The 20,576-nt window shown below is 43.7% G+C and overlaps 1 protein-coding gene across 10 annotated transcripts in view; it reads right to left on the reverse strand.

Moving 5' to 3' along the window:
- ANKHD1 (ankyrin repeat and KH domain containing 1) overlaps nt 1–20,576 on the reverse strand; it is a 115,445-nt gene that overhangs the window by 4,685 nt on the left and 90,184 nt on the right. For 3 of the 10 annotated variants that reach the window (XM_071814831.1, XM_071814840.1, XM_071814836.1), the window contains 13 exons: nt 20,147–20,309; nt 18,940–19,035; nt 18,108–18,224; nt 17,240–17,414; nt 16,436–16,889; nt 15,922–15,999; nt 13,599–13,745; nt 12,037–12,147; nt 10,404–10,553; nt 8,477–10,095; nt 3,341–3,535; nt 2,018–2,272; nt 567–742 (listed from right to left, as the gene is read on the reverse strand). In XM_071814831.1, coding sequence (XP_071670932.1) covers nt 567–742; nt 2,018–2,272; nt 3,341–3,535; nt 8,477–10,095; nt 10,404–10,553; nt 12,037–12,147; nt 13,599–13,745; nt 15,922–15,999; nt 16,436–16,889; nt 17,240–17,414; nt 18,108–18,224; nt 18,940–19,035; nt 20,147–20,309 — 3,736 coding nt within the window. The remainder of the gene's footprint in view (nt 1–566; nt 743–2,017; nt 2,273–3,340; nt 3,536–8,476; nt 10,096–10,403; nt 10,554–12,036; nt 12,148–13,598; nt 13,746–15,921; nt 16,000–16,435; nt 16,890–17,239; nt 17,415–18,107; nt 18,225–18,939; nt 19,036–20,146; nt 20,310–20,576) is intronic. The other 7 variants (XM_071814833.1, XM_071814839.1, XM_071814835.1 and 4 more) reach the window with 6 other exon arrangements.

The following is a 20,576-nucleotide window of genomic DNA, read 5'->3' on the forward strand; positions in this document are numbered from 1 at the left end:
TCTGCAATTTAGAAGATCCCAAGAGCACATGCTGTAGCTCCTTCTGAAAGATGCTGTGAACAGGTCTGCTGCTGAGCATGTCAGCAGCGGCTGAGCTGACCATGGCTCAGCTGCATCCGTCTGCCTCAAGCTGCTTTCCAGCATTAACATACAAGGCACAGGCTCACGAGCGGTGCTCTCATCCTGCCGCTTCCTTAAGGCAGGCATGAAGCATTCATGGGCATGATTTGTACTCAAAGCCTTAAGCAAACCACTAATCAGCCTCAAGAGCTGAGCAAGCCTTATGAAATGTTTCTGAGCGACTAAGCCCCTGAGAAAGGGAACACTAGCAAGCAAGGGAGGCATCCAGTTACTTGGCAAGAGAGCATCTGGAGTCTACAAATTCTGGGTTTGTTTGCATGTGCCACCAGGCTTGGGCACCTTTTCTAGTCAGTACTGGGATGAAAGGAGGCTTGGGACTATGTGTGGCAAGCAACGGTAGAAGAGATATACTAAACAGAACGGGAAATACAACAAAGGAAGTCCTTGTGTCATTTTATAGACTAATCCAACCCTCTGAAACTTACTTTAGAAAAATCCACAAAACTATTTGGCATAGGTTGGTGGAAAATATTCGAGGGAGCCACTATTCCGGAATCATCCCTCTCCATTGGCTGATGCTGAGAAAATGTGCCTGGGTCTGACAGCTGCTGATGCATCGGATGATTTCCCATGACAGGCTGAGACCAACCCGACAAGCCTTCTGGAAAGGAGGAGATTGAAAACGGCTGATTACAATTCATGCAATGTACTTTGGAGTAGAATTCAGCAGCTGTACACACCTACAAACATCCCAAGGCTCCCTGAAAACACACAGCCAGAGAGGTATCTTAGGGTAGTTTTTAGGCTAATAACCCATTACAGACAATGCAAACCCCCAAGTCTGATCTGTAGCATCAAGGCCTGCCACAGGGAAGCTGCGGCAGGTAACACTATCTAAGGCTGGCTACATGCACACACACTTTCATTCCCTCCAGCTCTCACATGCTCTCATGTACCATAGGAACATGGAAAAAAGTTTCACTTAGGACAGAGGCAAACAAAGGGAAACAGAGGGACTGGTGAGGCACATGCTGTCTGCATGTATGTGCTGTCTGCATGTCCGTCTGCATCTTGATCCTCCAGACAAGCGCAGAGATAATGGGGACTACTAGTAACTGCACATTTCAGGTGTCCACAGCAGCACAGCTAAGATCCTACAAACCTCCAAGCAGTGTCTCCAAGCACATGCAGACTTCTACTGAAAACACAAGGCAATGCTGGGACACTAACTGAAGCACGGAGGGCTTCATTGAAAAATGTAACAAATACAGGACTATTAAATATTTGTCTTTAAAGTTAACAATGGAAACACTTTACACCTCAAATACTGCAGCTCCTCCTTTCACAAGAACCTCAAGTTAGCAGGAGACTGAACGTAAAACTTCAGCTGTTTCAGAGTTATTGGTCTGCCTGAAACAGAAGTCACTCCATGCTATTCAAGAAGAGATCAATGCAAAAAAAAATCAGCATCCACAACTGTTTGGTTCTGGATACATTAGCTGCACCACAACTGACATTTGAAAGTGTTAACAGAAAGCAAGCTAGAAACATGGACAGAAGTGGCTGTGCTTTCAGGCTAAGCGTCAGACTTGGAAATTAATCCCCTTAACAGATAAAAGTTGTTTATTTTAAAAATTCTGTATCATTCAACAGACTTAACATGACATTTCTGAACTGTTGTCAGAGTTCACAAGTGTATGCTGACAGACAATATAGGTCGGGTGAGAATCACATACATTAGGAGCCGAAACCACAGCACTTTCATTGATGCACACTGCCCCACTGACACCAGTTTTCCCATTAGGACATACTACACGAAAGCTGATTACTCTCTGTGGAACTTCATTTCTCCTCCTCAACTTTCTTTTCAAACACAGTATTTCCAGAAGGCCCTACAAGTTTATTTGGGCTACCCCAGGCTGTACAACAGACTCACCAGACACGCTGTTAACTCCAAAGGACCAAATACCGCTATGACCAACAGGAGCCGTGAAGTTGGTTCCTAAGGGCGTAGGAGTGACGGATCCTCCCTGCCGAATTCTAGCAAGCCTTTCTGTCCCAATGGGAGGGGGGACCTTGCGATCTTGATTGGCGCTACCCGTTTTTGGCTGGCCCAAGTTAGAAGGTGCAGAAGCAGCTGAAAGGGGCGAAGATGATCCTGAGGAGACTGATGGAATAGGAGATTCACCTGCTGGAAAGAACATTTCTCTTGCTTAATTGCACACAAAGCACGCAAGCTAGCAAGCATCAATGCTACCCGCTCTATGCCCCCCAAGATTACTTCAAAGCAAATGATAAAAGGGTTTTAGATGCTTTTTGTGGCAAGTATTTTTCAAGTCTTTCACAGAAATTCTGCTTGGAATTTATTTTAACTCTAAAAATCAACAGTATAACACAAATGCTTTCAGCCACCAGAATCCAGTGATATTCTCATGACATAGCAGCACATCTAAATTAATTACAAGAAAGAATAAGAAACATGGAAGAGTTTCAGGAAGAGGTGAAAGCATCAGCCATCATACCATAAATATCGAAACAGCCTGGTTTTGGTATCTACCACTTCCAGCAGAAGAGAAATTAGACAGCTTCCCAAAGCCACATGTGTAACATAGGAGCGTAAGTCCCACCAACTTCAGAAGTGTCACTGACTCTTCTTGGGAAATCCAACTTCCTTTGAGCACTCATTTAAACATTTTGGATCTTAAGCTCAGAGTGGCAATGAAGTTGCATGCAGTGACATGAAAAGCCTCTTCACTTCAGATTCTGAATCAAAGACCCACATTTTCTATAAAGCTACTTCCATGTTCTTCCCATTAGGAGGAAAACCCACTGTTACTTCAGATGATGCTTAAAGATTTTGGAACATTTTAAGTAACATGAAATAATCCCAGAATCCCAATTAAAAAGAAAGAAAAGAAAAAAAAAGGCAAGCATAACTTCAAACCATGGCACATGTGATATTTTCACCTAATATTACACTCATGCTATTTAGAGGGGAATCTTTAATTTGGTATAATCACCTCAACTCCCCCACAGCTTCATGCCCGCTCAGAGCCTATGATGACTGATTTTTTTGCCCAAATATGCCTTTAGTAATCCTATCAGAACTAGTGGCATTTTACATGGGAAAAAACACATGCCATCCTCACACCTGCTAAAAGCAATTGGAAAGCATTTTGTGTATCACTGGCTAATTTCCCCTCCAATTACAAATCTACTAAAGACAATAGCTATGAATTTATAGTTAACTAAGACAGACCCATGAAGTTCCTACATGAATTTGTTGCGCTTGTCCAAGGATGTGGTGAAAAATGCTGTCTGTTAAAGCTGGGAGTCCCAACAGGCGCTGGCCCTTGAAGGTAAACCCGTGCTCCTTGTATGTTTGCTGAAAAGCCTGTCAAAGGACCTGAAGAAGAAGTTGTAGAGCTGTTGGATGGATCTAGAGAGGGTAAGCCTGAAATAAACATAAATTTGATTAAATAACTCTCTTTGGGAACCTGCTTCAAAGCACCAGAGAGAGCTAGTGCTCCAAATATAATTCAAGCATCTCATCACCTTTGGGGGTATCTGCACATAGTAAGTTCATTTTACAGGTGCACGATTCTCCTCCCTTAGAAACCGACAGAAAGCATTGCTGTATGCTCTCTGTTTTGGTCTGAACTTTTAACAAAAACAGCCATCGCTTTGGTCACTGAAAGGAAATGATCTTAGCAGGGAGCGCAAAGGAGGAAAGCTTGGAGTGGCAAGGATCTTTGCTTACGAAAAAGCCACACAAGTGAAACAGGGCTACAGGGCTCTGTGAAAGTCCCAGGGGAATCCAGCACCAGGAAAGCAGTTCTCTGCAGTATGGTTTTTTTGCCATCCTATAGGTACATTCACATATAGATCATGCTGTGTCCACAGAAACAGGGCTGATGCACAGCATGACAGCTGAGGGGTCTTCTTTCTACAGGGTTGCATGAGAGGAGGGGAGAGAAGGAGAGAAAGTTCAAAGTCCCACAAAAATCATTAGCAAGGGGGAGTTACAGTTTTTTAATAAGCCGAAGCTTTTAAGTACTTTTTCCAAAATGTTGTAGAAACTCTTATCACGCATTACTACCTGAAAGCAGAAACGGGCATGGCCGTGGTTCACCTGAGTTTTGGGTTTAGTTTCAAGGGCCTATTAAACAAGACTAGTTTCAAAACCATTTAAACGTTTCCAAATGACCACAACCAGGACCAGCCTATATTGCTGCAGAGCAAGGTTGAAGGTTGTACCTATGTACCCCACAGCAGTCTGCAAACCGCAGTGGTGACAGGCAACACCATAACTCAGAGACTAGAGGTGCACCCTTCACCATCTGGATCTGAAAGCCAGGTCTTTTTCCCCCGATATTATCAACCAAGCCAACCTGATTTACTGCTTCCAGAAGTATCAGATCCAACCTGATGCTGACAGAAATGACTCACTGGATTTGATGCAGGTATTTTTTTCAGTAGGCTCACCCAAAGGTTAAAAAAAGATAAGTTTCCATTACAGATAAGGAGAAATAAATCACCGCCACCATAGGGTGCTCAGACGAGGGGACCTGAGTGTGAGAGGACAAACTTTCAGGGTTTGTCACAGCACAAAGTGCAAGACTCCACGGCTAAGGGGTAGATGCTAACGACCGTGCAGGTTGCCTGCAAACACAGTTTGCTTGATCTGCGTTTGTCAGGAGCTGCAGAGTGGTCTCCAGCACAGAGCCCGGACATAAAGACATTGTAGCAGCTCCAGCCGAGGGCCTTCCCTGTGCATCTGCCATGAAGCTACTGATGGGACGCTCTTGTTAACCCTCCATCCACAAAGTCAGCTCAGGGGCAGTCAAAAGGCCCCTGTGGTAACCGATTCCATCACACAGCACAAACAAGTCTCCAGCTGGCTGACAAACCACCAAAGATCCCGAATCTCTGCCCCATACGGAGGGGTAACGGGGCTGCTGGTTTCCTAAACAGAACAAGGCAGAGACTGTGACAAAAAGAGCTTTTCTACAGAAGAGAGATGCTCAGCTGCGCCTTTTAGAGGCTTGGTAGGACAGGTACACAGCTTTCAAAGTGCAATGACTGTACAGCCAACACCGCTCAGCACTGCTGGGTAACTTTCACAGGTTGCCATAGATGATGAGCCATGGATGCACAAATTCAGAGTGATTGGTTTTCAAGTTGTAAAGAACAGCTTTTACCATTATTCTGCCTTTCATAAAAGTGGATGAAAAACACCTTTGCTCAATATTAAGAATGGCTTCTATGAACGACTTACAGAATCCTAATATCACTAATGAGCTTCCTATTCATGTACCTAGCAACAAAATTAAGCTCTGCAATACCAAAACCTTTTGCAATACCATACTCTGCAGTTACGTTGGCTATGAATTCAAACTCTTCATCATGCTCTGAAAGCATAACTGAGCTTTTCAGATGCGTGTATCAATCTCACACAAACTCCACTCAAAATGCAGTCTACCAAAGCTCCCAGGCACTTCTGCAGAAACTGGTTACTCCACAAGCTACCTCGACCTTTAGAGAAACAGCCACAACACTTGGTCACTCCATGTAAAACAGGAAGGCCGGTCATTTCATACAACTTCATACTCATGCGCTGCTTCCTACGCTGGCATATTTCAAGTTTGTGGTACCTTCTAATGCCACATGAGCAAGGTCTCAAACCTGTTCTTAAAACACAGAGGGGAAAAAAGTAACAGATACACTTCTTTTGGTCTTCTCCACAGCATTCCCAAATGGTTGGGTTGAGCCTGCCCTCAATCTGCAAGCTGCTAGGACAAGAGATCTGAAGACGTGAGACAAAAGGCCATTCCCAGAACAGACCCACAGCTGGTGAGGAGATCTGCACATGTATCTGTGCCTCAAAGGAACCACCGAATCGGAGAAAATTCACGCTGCGAACGAGCTTACACATGAACAGGTAAAGCAGAGCACCCAAACTCCATCCACCCTGTGGTGACAACTTGTTAAGAAAAAGCTGGTTTATTGTACAATTAAATTACACTAAACCTCCACCAAATCAGCTTAGAGGTGACCACTAAGAGACACTGACTTGTGGAAAAATTTGCCACAGTCCAACTGTGCAAGACAGGCACAAAAGACAAACCTCTGCTCCGTCAGGCATAGAGCCATGGCTGAGATTAGGGAACCTGCATCCACCTGCTCTGACGGCCGTTACTGCTCCGCCATCGCACACAAGTGCCCTGAATGGCCAGGCAAGGCCCAGCCTGCTCCTTGCTCACTGCACTGTTGTTGGCCAAAGCGCAAGCCAGTAGTAACAGGCCCTCTCCCCCCACTTCTCAAAATCTCATGAAACCTGCCACCGAACACGATGGAAACAGCCATGGTTGTTCCCAGGTCAACCCAGCTCAGAGGCTGAGCTGAGCAGAAAGGTCCGATCCCATGGGAAGAGCAGGTGAAGGAGACGAGTGGACACACCACAGCACCACACCTACACCCCAAGGGAAGGCATGGGGAGGCCCTCAGCCCACCATCCCCGCTCACCCCTTCTCCCCAGGCTCCCCTCTGCTTCCCGTACCACAGACAATTTAGACTCTGAAATGAAAGTGATTTAAAGGAGTATTAAGTAGAATGACATTAAATGAATCAACTAAAGACCTGAGTAATCAGTCACCTCCTGTCAGGCAGAATTTTAGTGGCCAATCTACCTACTTACACTTTTTCTTCACTTCGCAATATCCTAATCAAATTCCTGTTCAGAAAAAAATGTATTTGGTCCAAATACTTTTGTGTGTCAGTTGAGAAGAACTTCACACTTTTCTCCCTGAAGTCAACCACATGAGCTCTCCTTGAGTGCCCACCTAAGCCTCCTAATTAAGGGAAGAAACAGATTCAGACTACCTTTTCAATACTTACGGTCATTTAAGGGTATATAAAAGGACCAAGAGTTCTTTCCCAAAGACAAACAGATGACCTTAGCATAAAGGGACAGTACAATTTTTTGCTGCTATGCGAAGTCCCAGCCAGCCATATTTGTATATGCAAGATGCAATCATCAGAAAAATTAGCAGATCCCATCTGCCATAAGCTTCCTTCTGCAGGGGTTATTCCAGCATTAGCCAACTCCCAGCTTAGAGCACTGCAGAGAAAAAGCTGAGGCCATATAAAATGTTTCTGAAGTCTGCTGAGGAGGGTTTGGCAATTCTTTTACTAGCAGCCTATATGATGAACAAGGTGCAGTTACTTTACCTTCCACAGCCTTGCATCTGGTTCTGCTAACTGCTCTGGGACCGCATGTGGCAAAAAAGCTCCAGGTATTTGCTCGCTTTGCAGAGCTATACGGCCCAAATGAAACTATTAAGAAAACTTCAGTGCTAGCAAACATCCAGTTTTGTGGTTAAAGCTAGTCAGGGAGATGTGTTCTGGTTTTCAGAAGTCCTGCATGTCTGTTAATGAACTGAGAGGAAAGGGAATGCCCCCCTCTCCTTTTAGTCTGAAAGTCAAACTACTGGCCTTGTCCCAGTCCGGTATTCAAGTCCTGAAGGGTTATTCCAAATATCTAACATGAACTGCATGACTAGAGACACCTTCAAAGCAAGGCTCTCTAGCTACGCAGCTTCAAGGCACCATAAAGCCATTATGGCAAGATTGAAGGGGAGAACAGGGTGGCACAGACTAGATCCCTTGAGGGTGCCTTCCAGCTATATGGGTGCTGCCACTTGCCCGCAACATAGCCTGAACACTAAGATTATAACAATCCTCTAGGTAGAGTACAGCAAGGGCAGGGAGTGTGAGTGCAGAGTGTGTTCCTAACCCATTTCAAATATGTGCAGGTAAGCTTGAGCTGCTATACTTCACAGCAGGAGGACAGTAACTTCCTAATAAAACACACCATGCAGTAGCACATCGATTTCCCAAAGCACAACATAAGCTTATTAAAATCCCAGAGCCATATCATGAAACAAAAAGAACAGAGTTTACCCTCACTGAGTGAAGCTGGAGTCTCAGGTGAAACACTGACAACTGCCTGCGGTCACTCCTGCAGTTGGAACCTGTAGAGTCCTGGCCCCACTGTTTCAGGTTTGTTATCACCCAACCCAATGTTCCATTCCAACCCAAAAGCTAAAATCAGTGCTACTCTGAACTCTACAAAGAGGTGGAAGCACTCCTGTGTCTTACAGAGGACAAGCAATGCAACATCTGCAATGTTCCAAACACCTAACATCCTAGAGGAACTAAAAAGTACAAAAATCATCATCAACATTTTAAAAAGCACTTGGACGAAACAAGCCATCCTTGTTACATTAGTATTCTCTAACTGTCTTTTGCAAACTACTTGTCAATCAGTTTGAGATGATCGAAGTGTAACGGTTGGAGAAAGAATTCTGTCCAGCGCATGCTCTGAATGACTTACCTACAGGACTAGTCGAAACCCGCTGGGAGGGTGGCCTGAAACCAGGAGCCTTAGAGTTGTCAGGATGTACATTTTCCACGTGTCCTAGCACAGAGTTATTCAGAAAGGTAGACTGAACAGTGAAAGATGGGTCAGCTGCTGCTCGGGTGGATAGCGGACAGTCTCCCCATCCTTGGTTAGCTGGCACCTGGTTGCTATCAAAAAGACTAGTACTAAAGTGATTGAAGAGCGTTGCTGGCCCAAAAGTAGGAGGCAATGATTTGTTTGCTGGGTTAATGTGCATCTGAGAACTGTTCATAACATTCATGGCTGACGAAAGCTGCACTGCAGCAGGTGGACCTTGAGAAGGTGTTAAAGGAACTTGATTAGTAACAAAAATAGACTGAGGATCTTGGTGGAGGTTTGCATTTGGTACCACTGAATAGAAAGAACCTCTGGACTGCATCCTGTGAGTAACTCGAGGTGCTGGTACAGCTACTTGAGGTAAGTTACTGTTGTCCTGATTATCTGCAACAACTGACCTGGGTGATGCTAAGCTTAAAGAAGCAGGTTCTGAGCTGGATGAAAAAGGCATTGACACAGAAGGATTGATCTCTGACACGCTGGTTGGCAGTATCTCATCTTGGACATTATTTAGCGGTGCAGGACTGCTCGATGGGCGAGTTTCAGTGACTCCTGAGTTGCTGCTAGCTGACATACTGCAACTACTTGCAACTGAAGATGGCGTGCACGCATTTGCAGTGGGCTGGTCCGGCGTTGACACCTTCTCTTTGGGTGCTGAGACAGCCGAGAAAGAGTCCGCTTTAGGTGCAGAATGCTGTGTTTGTGGAGCATTAGGTGGCAGAAATGCTGTGGGCACTTGCCCGTTGTTTGGGGGGGCAGAGGAAGTTGAAGGCAGAGTGCTACAGGTGCTCGTCACAGTTGAGATCGCTGTTGCTGCAGCACTTGTCTTGGGAACGCAGGCAAACAACTGCTTTCTGACAGAAGAGGGAGTCCGATTACTGGTTACACATAGTGGTTGGGTGGAAGCAGCTACAGAAGAGACAGTAATGGGACAACTAGAAGTAGCTAATCCAGGAGACTCCGTCTGTAAAATATTTCCATTCTGACTACCTACACGACTTGAACTATTATGCTTTGGAGAGCTGTTTGTGCTGCCAGGGTTAACTGGTCTCACCGGGAATGGTCCCCAAGTGTTCGGTGAAGGTGAAAAAGTTCCTCCAAACTGGGCCATAGGTAAGCGAGGGTGCCGGATCTGTTGCATAGTTTGGGCAGCCAGCAAGGCAAAATGAGGGTGAGAATAAGCTAGAGGAAGAGACACCGGAAAAGATGAGCGCACATTTGCTGGGACGTTCTTGTTCAATTTGTTAGCAGGCTGAAAAGTAGATAGTGTTGATGACTGCGATGTGACTATGGGCGGTGCTCCGAGAGGAAAGGAGTTCTTGTTTGAAGCAGTCGCAGTGCTGACTCCAGATGAAAAGTTTGCATGGATTGATTTGCTACTCGAAGCAGGTGTTCTTATATGAGTTTTAGGAATCAAGTCTTCCAGTTCCTTGGCAGGATCTTGAATGAGGGCATTAATGAGTTGCACTGCGTATCGTGTTGACTCTGTACCGCCCCTAGATTAAATACAAACATATTTATCTTTTGCAAAAGGAAACCCCACTTTGTGCAACATTCCATAGGCTAAATTCGATACCAATCTGCAAGTCTACTGTCTATTTACGTCAAGAATTTATTTATTGACTTTTGTGTATCTTAAGGATTATCTTTGAAGAAACAGAACTTCAGTGTATCTTGACAGCAGTAATATAACATGTTATTCTAGTACCAAGAAGCTAAATATGTTCCATCTTAAAATCCAAACAAACTTCTTAAAAAATGACATTGTGGACTAACTCAAGACTTTCATTTCTAGATACTGTACCTTATAGTGATCATTCTCTCTCCATTCTTATCTTTTTGCTTATCAACATCAATATGGGCACCAGTGACATCTTGAATTGCTGTGATGTTGCACCCACCTCTTCCCATTATTCTAGATACGACAGAAGCTGGGACAGATAATTTCTTTGACCTATATCACAAAGATTAGAAATCTGTGAAATGTATTCAGATTTTACGGGCATACAAAAATTGCTTGCTGTCTGACAGGTGAACTTTTAAATTTTGGGACAGCAAGTGGTTTTCTGCTGACATTTTCTTCACCCTTTGGAGCCCCTATAGAACTCCCCCACTCAAATTACTCATCATCCTCAGTACCCGATGAGGATTCTCCAGTAGCATGCATTCCACCACTGTTGTAACACAGATATGTGTACCTCATGCTGCTCCAGAAACACTTTTGGGTTTTGAAGTGAGACATATCCTTAGCTTATCAACCTAAATTTATATAAATAGTGTTCTTTTGAATATCAAAGCCAAGGGCTTAGCTACTTCAACCATTTATAGTAAGGAGAAGGCGGTTTTCTGATGTTTTCCCAGTGATCAGCTTGGTAATAACACTCACATCCACCTCTCTCAAGGCCTCGTGTTCTCAGTCTATGTGTGACACTACACAACAGCAGATGGTTAAACTGAGCAGCTCTGTGATTTAAGGAGCTGCAGGAAGCCACTGTGAAAGCAGCACAGATTTGCAGCAGCAGGCCCACTGTCAAGCTACAACACTGTAATCAGTGAAATAAGTCAATTTAGGATTTTTCTAGTTCACATGGTATCAGTGGATCAAGTGCAGGGAAGTCTCTGATGACGGGGCACGCTTGCAGCCAGATCTCAGCCAAGGTCTCGATGGGCCATCACTGTTCCCAGACTGTCCAAGCAGAACCTCTCAAGCCCATACATCGCTTTCAAGCTTGCCAGTGATGTGCAATAGTTCAGCAATTAGAGGGGATTCAAAGGGCTTTCGGAAACTGCTGTGATCACAACACAGACACCTCTGAACACTGTACACACAGATCACCAGCACCCCCCTGAAGAGGCTGCCAGCTTCACCCAGCTATTCCAGTCTCACAAACTTTGCAGTAACTTGATCCCTAGGAAATTGTTTCTAACTTAACAGGATTTAAAGGAAACCCAATTTATCTTAAACACATCTACATGGACATGCTCTAAAGCACCACCTCATCTTGCCAAGGTGTATATTGTTCCCCCCTCTTTCTGCCAGGAGAGCATGCTACAACCCTCCCCATTCCCAGCAAGCAGGTTCTCAGAGCATGCACCCAGCTCTCCTCCCAACGCTGTTTGATGCTTTGTGCTTTCTTCCCCTCTGCACCTCCAAGGCTCCTCTCTCAAGCTGCACATCCCGGTCACTCCCTCCTCAAACCAGAGCTCTCATCATCACCTAACTTCCCAAATACACCCACATAGGGCTCCTAACCATACCATGGTTTGCTTCCATCTCAGCCCACAAGGAACCCCATGCCACCACCCATGGAGACTTTCCTCCTCCAGGAAAGCCCATCCCAGTGCCCAGGCCCCCACACACCCATCACCCACTATCATTTCCCTCCCTACCTGCCAAGCTTGATGGTTTTTACCTTGAGAAGTGCCCAAAACAGTACCTTTTTGCTCCAGAACAGCAGCGCCCTCCTCTCTGCAGCTGAAACTGTTCGATTGGTGTTGGCTGCAGATTGTTGCTAGAGGGAGGGTCTTTCAAAACTCTGCCTACTTGCCTGTCAAGGGCAGAAGGGATGTTTTCAGTGGTCGTTTCTTTGATAGACATCCCTCCTAGCCAGGGGGTTACTCATGGAAAGAGGGGAGAAGAATTCTTGTTGAGACCAGGAGAGATTTTTAGGAGAGGAAGGCATGCAGCTCCTGGACATTTTGCATACACATCTAAAATCACCAAAAGCTCTTTGACGGGACACATGTTTTGATCAGTCGGGGCACAGCAAACACCAGTGCAGAACACTTTATGCACACAGTCTTTAGGAGACAAGGCCTGATTCCTCAGGGGTGAGGAAAGGTGGGGTTTTGGATGCCATCTCTAGAACCCCACCATCTCCAGCAGAAGAGCAGACAATACCCAACCAAGCAGTTGAGTTGCGCCTACATGACTCGAGAGACCCAGGAGGACAGATGGAGCAGTTCCAGGGGCAGTGGCAGGGAGCGTGTGCAGCCCTGGAAAAGTCAGCCGGCTGTTGAATGGATTCATGCCTGCAAGACTCACCAAGTGTGGGCTCTCTGCGGCCACACATTTAGCAAGGTCCCGTCCCAGTGGAGAACCCCATTTGGAGCACAACAAAAGGCAGAGACTGAACCGACTCGCTTAAGGGTTCAAACACTTGAAGATTAAAATGCCTTTTTAACCTTTATTAAGAGCAGTCTGTGGCTTTCACTAATCTCAATGCATAAATGCTCCATACAACTATGTTCTTTGCACATAGCCTAAAATTCTCTAAAATGAGCATATTTGGCCACTAGCATTGCAGAACACAAAAGCAGGAGGGCATCATAAGTGAAGCCGAAGCACCTGCCATTTGTATGTTCATGCTGTGTTCCTTTTTGATAAAGAGAACAATAAAAGGAAAGCCAGATGATCATTTCTAGTTACAAGCAGTCAACATCATAAAGATTACAGAAAACATATTGAGGTGTGAATGGCCACATAATAAAAAATAGTACATTTTCAAAGGGAACGTTTGCTTTACAGAAAATCTCTGCATCTAATTTCACCTCTTGCGCTCTGAGGTTACAAAATTTTCCACGCAATCGGCGATCGAGGTCACAGCCCAAAGCACTATGAATTTTAGCCTTGAAGAGATCATCCGCCTCTACTGGCATCCATTCTGCTTTTAGTTCATCTGCTGGGGGAGCTTTTCACTGCCACCTACTCACTCCCCCCCTTATATTATTCCCACATCCTTTACCCCACTGAAGTCACAGGTGAAGAAAACCCTTGTGCCAAATAAAATGTTCATGTCATACTGATGTTAAGTTAGCAAAGAGTTACTATGAATTAGGACTGCAACCTGTTTTCGCAGAGTAAGGGGGGTAGATGTTTTATAAATCAACTTTACAATTAAAATAATTAAACGAGCTTGCTGGACATTTTATATTTGGGAATAATTTACAAACTAAAAAGCTCACAGGCAGTTTCTAAACATAGAATTAAAGTCTTTACCTTCTAACCACTTCTTTCCAGCCTTCTTCTCTTTTCTGGCCTCTTTTTGGACTAGTCAGATTCAGCTTTACATTTGGAGAGCTCAGAGGCAGGGAAACAGGCTTGTAAGTATTTGACAAAGAATTTGAATGACCTTCACCATCAAGTCTGGGAACAGAAATGTGCCGGTTACAAATCACAGAATAAAATGACAACATTACAGTATATTTTTTTTTTTTCAGCTTAAAACTATTAGTATGAACTGTTTTTATTCTTATTTTTTACCTGGAACAACTGTTGGGTGATTTTATATGTAGCTTTTTACCTTCTAGTCCACATTCTATACCCCTCCTCCAAAGAGTGGAGTGCTAAACTGAAGAGAATAATACCAGAAACACTAAGGACGTCACATTGAAATAGTTTATAATAGGTGGCACGCAGCCACGTACACACATCCTGATTATGTGTCTATACTGCGTTCTCCTTTTTGAATAGCTTTTGAAGAAAAGGTACTTCGGTCACAATGTCTTTCACTTACTAAATACTCGAAAATGTCTGTTTTTCAGCTCTTATTGTTACAGATTCCCTGGAAAGTGCTTCTACCCCTCACCCCTTCATCTTATGAACAGGTAACTGGGGCACAGATACTTGAGCATGTCTACATATTTAAGTCCCAGTGATATCAATTTGGAAGCAGATGCCCAAACGTTACCTGTATTAATACAGCTGTAGCAATAGTTTAGTGATGCAAACAATGCAAAGTTTGGGGGAGACAGAAAAAGAGAGAGAGAACGAGCAATCCCTTGTTAGGCTAATTGATCTATGTGGAGGTACAAGAAGCAGCACTGGGAGTGCACAAGTTCACGTGCAGCACTGAAACACAGTCTGCAGTCTTCACAAGTCAACCAACAAAGAGCCTTATGTGATTTGCCCCAGCAAATCTATGGCATAGCTGGAAAATTGAGGGGGGGGCCTCATGCTTCAGCTGTCCTGCTAAGCATCACTTGTCCTCTCTACTATATGCAAGTTTTTATTCTGCCATTTTATTCCCCATTCTTTAGAGCATTTTATGTTCATTGCGTCTTCTTGCAGGCAAACTGTTTACTTATACTACACTTTACACAAACTTCCAAGATCTATCCACATTTCAGTAACTCAAGCATACCGATTTTATGAAAAGCAATGTTTAGACAATATGCCTTTTTAAATGGCAGCCTTTTCTCTCTTTACCTTAGTTAGTTCTAGCGCTCTCATAATACACTTGACTGAGGCATTTAAAAGTTCTATAGAGAACTCTACTTGTTCTCAGGTAAGACTGAGGCAAAGAGAACAAGAAAATGCATATGAAAGAAAAGAACAAAGTCCATTGTGGAGCACCATAGAATCACAGAATAGTGGGGTTGGAAGGGACCTTCAAAACTCCTCTAGTCCAACCCCTGCCATGAGCAGGGACATCTTCACCTCCATCAATTCCAGAGCAGACTGTTTTCTACTTTGTTTACAAATGTTTTCCAAAAAGCATCATTATGAGTTCTGAGTTTCAATTACAATAGCCTTGACATCAGTGTGTCCATGACTAAAGGGAAGAGGAATTCCGAAAGAGCAAATTTAGAAACGATTTTCAGACAGCCTGTGTAGCGCAAGAGCCAAAGAGCACCTGCAGAAGTTCACAGAATCTACTAGCCCATTCTGATGCTTATATACTGTCTCGTTTCTAAGGTGAACTTCATCTAACAGAAGCACCACTTCGAACAAGGAGTTCCAAGTATGTGTTCAGCTAGTCCTGCTGTAGTGACCTGCACAGGATTCCAAGGCTTTTGTAGGAGACCTAGGACAAAAGGTCCAAGGCAAAAACAATATGTGTTCACAAAAAAAGAACACAGACAAAAATCCCATTTTTAACATTCCTAAGGGTAATCCATAGCCCCCCCCCAAATCCACTTGTTCTGCACCTAAAGAAACCCCAAAATTCTAAGTCTCTTCCCACTCCCAGACAAATGCCTCAATCAGCCTGGCAACAGCCCTCTCGCTTGCTGCCCTTTGTGATCCCATCGTTGTGTTCTTATTGAAGCTGTGTTCTCAGTCAGCCAGCTGCGCTGCAGATCAACCTCCATACCCGCTCCCCTCCCTTCATGCAGGAAAAGAAAACAGACAATTACGGAGGATTAGACTCATACTACTTGTGTGTAAAAATAAGCAAAGACTACAGGTTCAGACAGGATATAAGCTTTTTGATTCATATATATACATTATAAAAGTTATTAGCTCATTCTGTGGCAACTGAATGGTTTTCCAAAAAATTCATATGGCCCTCGTACATTCACAGAGTTCCTTTGACTCTCACCTCTGGTTTGACAAAGTTAAATCAAACTGGCCATCGACCTGGCAGCTGAAAGGCTCAGAGTCATCAACTTCTTCCCTCCTTAAAACAAAGAGATTGAATTCAAATGAGTTAATGATGAAACAACCAAAAGGTAATGAAACCACCTCTGTGAAAAGATTATAAGCTAGCATTTCCTTTTTAAATTCCCAGCTTATTCACTTTAAAATCTATTCTGATAAAGTTGGCAATGCAACATGGATACCTTAATAGCGCAGAGAGAAAAGTGGCTGTTTTGCTAAAGTAGTATAAAAACTAGCCAGCAATCCAAAACAGAAAAAACCTTTTCATTATGATTTTAAAGAGGTTGTGTTCAACAAACTTGACAGTATTATTTAACAGCCATGCAAATAAAGCAAATTCAGTCTCTCTAGACTTCAGGAATGTACCAGCTGGTGTAAAGCTTAAGCTACAGAGAATGTACAATGGTACAGGTAAAACCCTGTGAAACAGAAGGGAAGCAAGACAGCAGTCTCACCTTGTTGGTGTTTTCGAAGCCGAGGTGCTCGTCTTCTCTTCCTGAGCGGGGATAAGCAACGAGGCGTAGCGCCGCTCAGAGGCATTTGTATCCATCGTGAAGTTCAGCTCTTGGCTTTTACTTCCACTGCTACTTTCGCTGTTGCAGTCCGTGCTGTCCAAGTTATCCGAATCGCTATTCCCACTTGCGCCACCACCTCTTGGCTCTCCGTTTATTTTATTTTTATCTGCTTTTTGCTGTGCTAGAGATATATGCTGATCCGGCAAAATTATCTGCATATTCTGAGGAGTCTCTTTTGTTTTATTTTTCTTATTCTTTCGGTTTGTGCTGGGGGTAGTCACCACATTAGCTCTCTTCTTCCCAAAGGCATTGGTGAAAGTAGTTGAAGTCGCAGAAATTCCAATTGTAGTTGTAGTAGTTGCACTGGGAGGCTCTATAGGAACTTCTTGCTCCACTGAAAGAAAAACAGTCAATGTACAATCAAAACCTACAAAATACAGAAATCAGTGCCCTGACTGAAGTCACTGCAGCTGAAGTTCCGCTCCTTGCTGAGCTGTCAGGAGCATTTGCACCGCATTCAGCTGTAAATCCTCCAAGAGCAAAACACTTTGGGGAACAAAGGAGGGGGAAGAAAGTGAACACAGCCATTTTGCCAGGAATTCTGACTGCAGAAGGAAGAAGCAGGGCAGAAGGTATGCAACGTCACAGCATCAGAGAAGCAGCTTTCAGAGAGATTTCCTTACCTAGATGGTTAAAAAAGGCACCTGCACAACTACATTGTTCATAGAAACACTTGTTTTTTACCTTCATCATCATTTTCTTCTTCATCATCATCTTCTTGCAGTTCCAGCGTTTCTTTAGGCTTGTTTTCTTCATCTTCTTCTTGTTTTCTTTTTTGTTCCTCTTTCTTCTTCTTTCTCTTTTCCTTTCTTTTCTCCCTTTTAGCTGCAAGAGCTTGTTTTCTGCTCTCCTCTCTTGACTATGTAAGAGAAAAGGATCCATATTTAAGTATTTTCACACAGACTAAATTATACTTATAATTCAGATCTTCCCTAGACATCTGGGAGGAAGGAGAAAGGAGAGGAGAGCACGATGAACTAGAATGACTTTGTCACATACTGAATCATTACGCAGGAACTGGGCAGACCTTAAGGAACAGCAGGAATAGCTGGTCACAAACAAATTCTAAAGAATGGCAACTAAATAACCACCAAAACAGGGGTATTATAAAACATAATTTAACTGGAAAACCAGAAAAATGCCTCATCATTTCAGTCCTTTTTCAAAAAACATTTAATAGATGGCCATACAATGCTTATGGTCTACATCTTACACAATATATAACATGCCACGTATAGACCGCCAAGACCTCCCTTATTCACACATCACCTGTGCTGAAGTAATGAAAGAGAGCTACTACCTAAAGTAACTATTGCCAAGTCCAGACTTTACTAAAAATGACGGTTTTTAGGCTGAAGAAAAGTCCGTTCTAATTTGCCACCCTCAGTATACGCTTCACTTTTTGTATATTAAAGGAAGGAAAACACATGCGGTCAACAGCATTAAGAACTATGGCCCCAAGCAGCACCCACAGAAAATAGAGATGAACACAGCCTATAGATGAACACACAGTTCAAACCATTAGGTTACACAACAGCAATTCTCTACTCACTTTTTCGAGGTCTAGCTCCTTCAGCAATATAGTTGCATTCTTATTTGCTTCTGCAGCCTGCTGGTCTTTAGCTTTCACAATCGTCTCCACACACTGGTGACACTTTTTCAATAGGTCCTGGAATGCAAACTTATCTTACTACCTCTGTAATAAACTACAATTGATGATTGAGGCTTGCTCTACAAACAGATTAGCTTTCCTTTGTTCATAAACATGCAATCTGTCTCCACAGAATAGTACTCTAAACACTGTTGGTTTTTTTTGTAAAGTTAAATTTCATAGAATCATTTGGGTTGGATGAGACCCTCAAGATCATAGAGTCCAACCATTAACCCAACATTGCCAAGTCCACCTGTAACCCATGTCCCTGAGAACCTCATCTCCATCTGTCCAACCCTCCAGGGATGGTGACTCCAGCACTGCCCTGGGCAGCCTGTTCCAATGCCCCACAGCCCTTTGGGGAAGAAACTGTTCCCCAGATCCAACCTCAACCTCCCCTGGCGCAACTTGAGGCCGTTTCCTCTGCTCCTGGTGCTTGTTCCTGGGGAGCAGAGCTCGACCTCCCTGGCTCCAAGCTCCTTTCAGGCAGTTCAGAGATCAGAAGGTCTCCCCTCAGCTCCTGTTCTCTAGCTGAACCCCCCAGGTCCCTCAGCCGCTCCCATCACACTTGTGCTCCAGCCCCTCACCAGCTCCGTTCCCTTCTCTCAACTCGCTCCAGCACCTCAAGGCCTTTCTTGGCGTGAGGGGCCCAAAACTGATTCCTCATTTATATTTCTCATGTACATTTCTGCAGAAAATAAAGGACAGGGTCTTTTCCTGAAGTTAAACTCACCTTGTCAGTTATTGTCGCTATGTATCGCATGCATTCAATGTCCGAAGGAAACTGGTTAACTTCTTTCACCAGGAACTGAACTACTTTCACATGCCCCTAGAATAGCAAAAAAAATTGTAGTCTCTTGTATACAATTGTCAATATTCATCATCAAAATACAAGTTTGATATATTTTCATCCAATACAAAAGACTGAAAACAAGCCAGAACATTTCTGGTAAGCTGCTCTTTAGGAAGAAACGGTTACTGCTTGCTCAGTGCTGACAGCATGTTTGCTGTTGTACATCGTGGTGGCCAAGACAAGCTCTCCCACAAGTAAAGACCCTCTTTTGACTCCACCTGTCATGCCAATCCACTCTCTTGTCACTTAAACCACGGAGTTCACTTAGATTGTTCAATTCCAAGGTAAATCTGATCAGGGAACTGTACCCCCTGAATATTATCCTGATCTCATCCTGGCAAAAACATCCCTTTGCTGTGGGATCCACTCGTTGACGTGGCACACTGTGCAACCACACAGAAGATACGAAACTGTTGTCCCCGAAACTACTTGAATGCAATGGAGGGACAGCAGTGGCATGCTCAGTATTGGTGTTTGTCAAGAAAGTTGTACGATTGTTTGATGTCTTGTTAAAGGCAAAGCATCTACAATTAATAAACTCCTCTGCTATAGCTGTGGTCCTTGCATCCAACCACGTAAGCGACGAAACCACCACAAAGCAATGTTCTTCCTCCAAAAAGGAAAGATGGTGACAAAAGAGCCGACTACACGAAGTGTCCCACTCAACAACAGATTACGAGTGGAACAGGAGAAGCACAAAGGAGTCAGGGCAGCTTATTACATACTGGTAGTTTGTTCATCAAGAAAGCAGGACTGAAACAAGCAGTACAATCTGCAGAAATTTAGAGAGGACTACGGTAATCTCAAGATGGTAAAATCTCAAACAGTGTAAGTTTTTGGACAGTGTATAACTGGAAATAATGAAGTTAACATACTTAATGGAACAAAGCTTTTCACCTCTTAAAAATTAGATCTGTATGATGGACACAGATTATGATTACTTTAAAACAGGCATTTTATCACAATACTAATTTTGCTGTGTTACATTGAATTCTTCCAAACCCAAGCATTCAGATTTAAGAGTAAATGAGAAACTGTGTTTTGAAAACATTTAGCACTGAAACATAAAATTAAGTTGGTCTCCTACCTTGCGAAATGCTGACATAAGAGGTGTAATTTTTCGGTTATCTGCAGCATCCACGTCTGCTCCTGCCTGCACCAGCAACTGAACCACATCATAGTGCCCACCATTAGCTGCCAACCACAGAGGTGTGTTTCCTTTCTTGTTACGAACGTCAATATGCGCTCCTCTAAAAAGTACAAGTGCAATTGAGAGGTATGACTAAAGGTGGACTCTGAGAAGTAACACCACGAACGATCAGAGCAATATTGGATATATAACTTTAATTAGTGGGTCCTTTATCATTAACGTGGTGACAAGATTTCAGCTGCACATAGTGTTATGCTTGAAGAGCTCAAGAGTTAATGTCAGGCTTTGCCCTCCAAGTGACAGTGGGGAAATGCCCATGTTGGAATTACTGGATTAATGCACAGCTGACAGAGCTGTCAAGCCAGAC

The sequence above is a fragment of the Patagioenas fasciata genome, chromosome 14, assembly GCF_037038585.1.
Source record: "Patagioenas fasciata isolate bPatFas1 chromosome 14, bPatFas1.hap1, whole genome shotgun sequence".
Taxonomy (NCBI): domain Eukaryota; kingdom Metazoa; phylum Chordata; class Aves; order Columbiformes; family Columbidae; genus Patagioenas; species Patagioenas fasciata.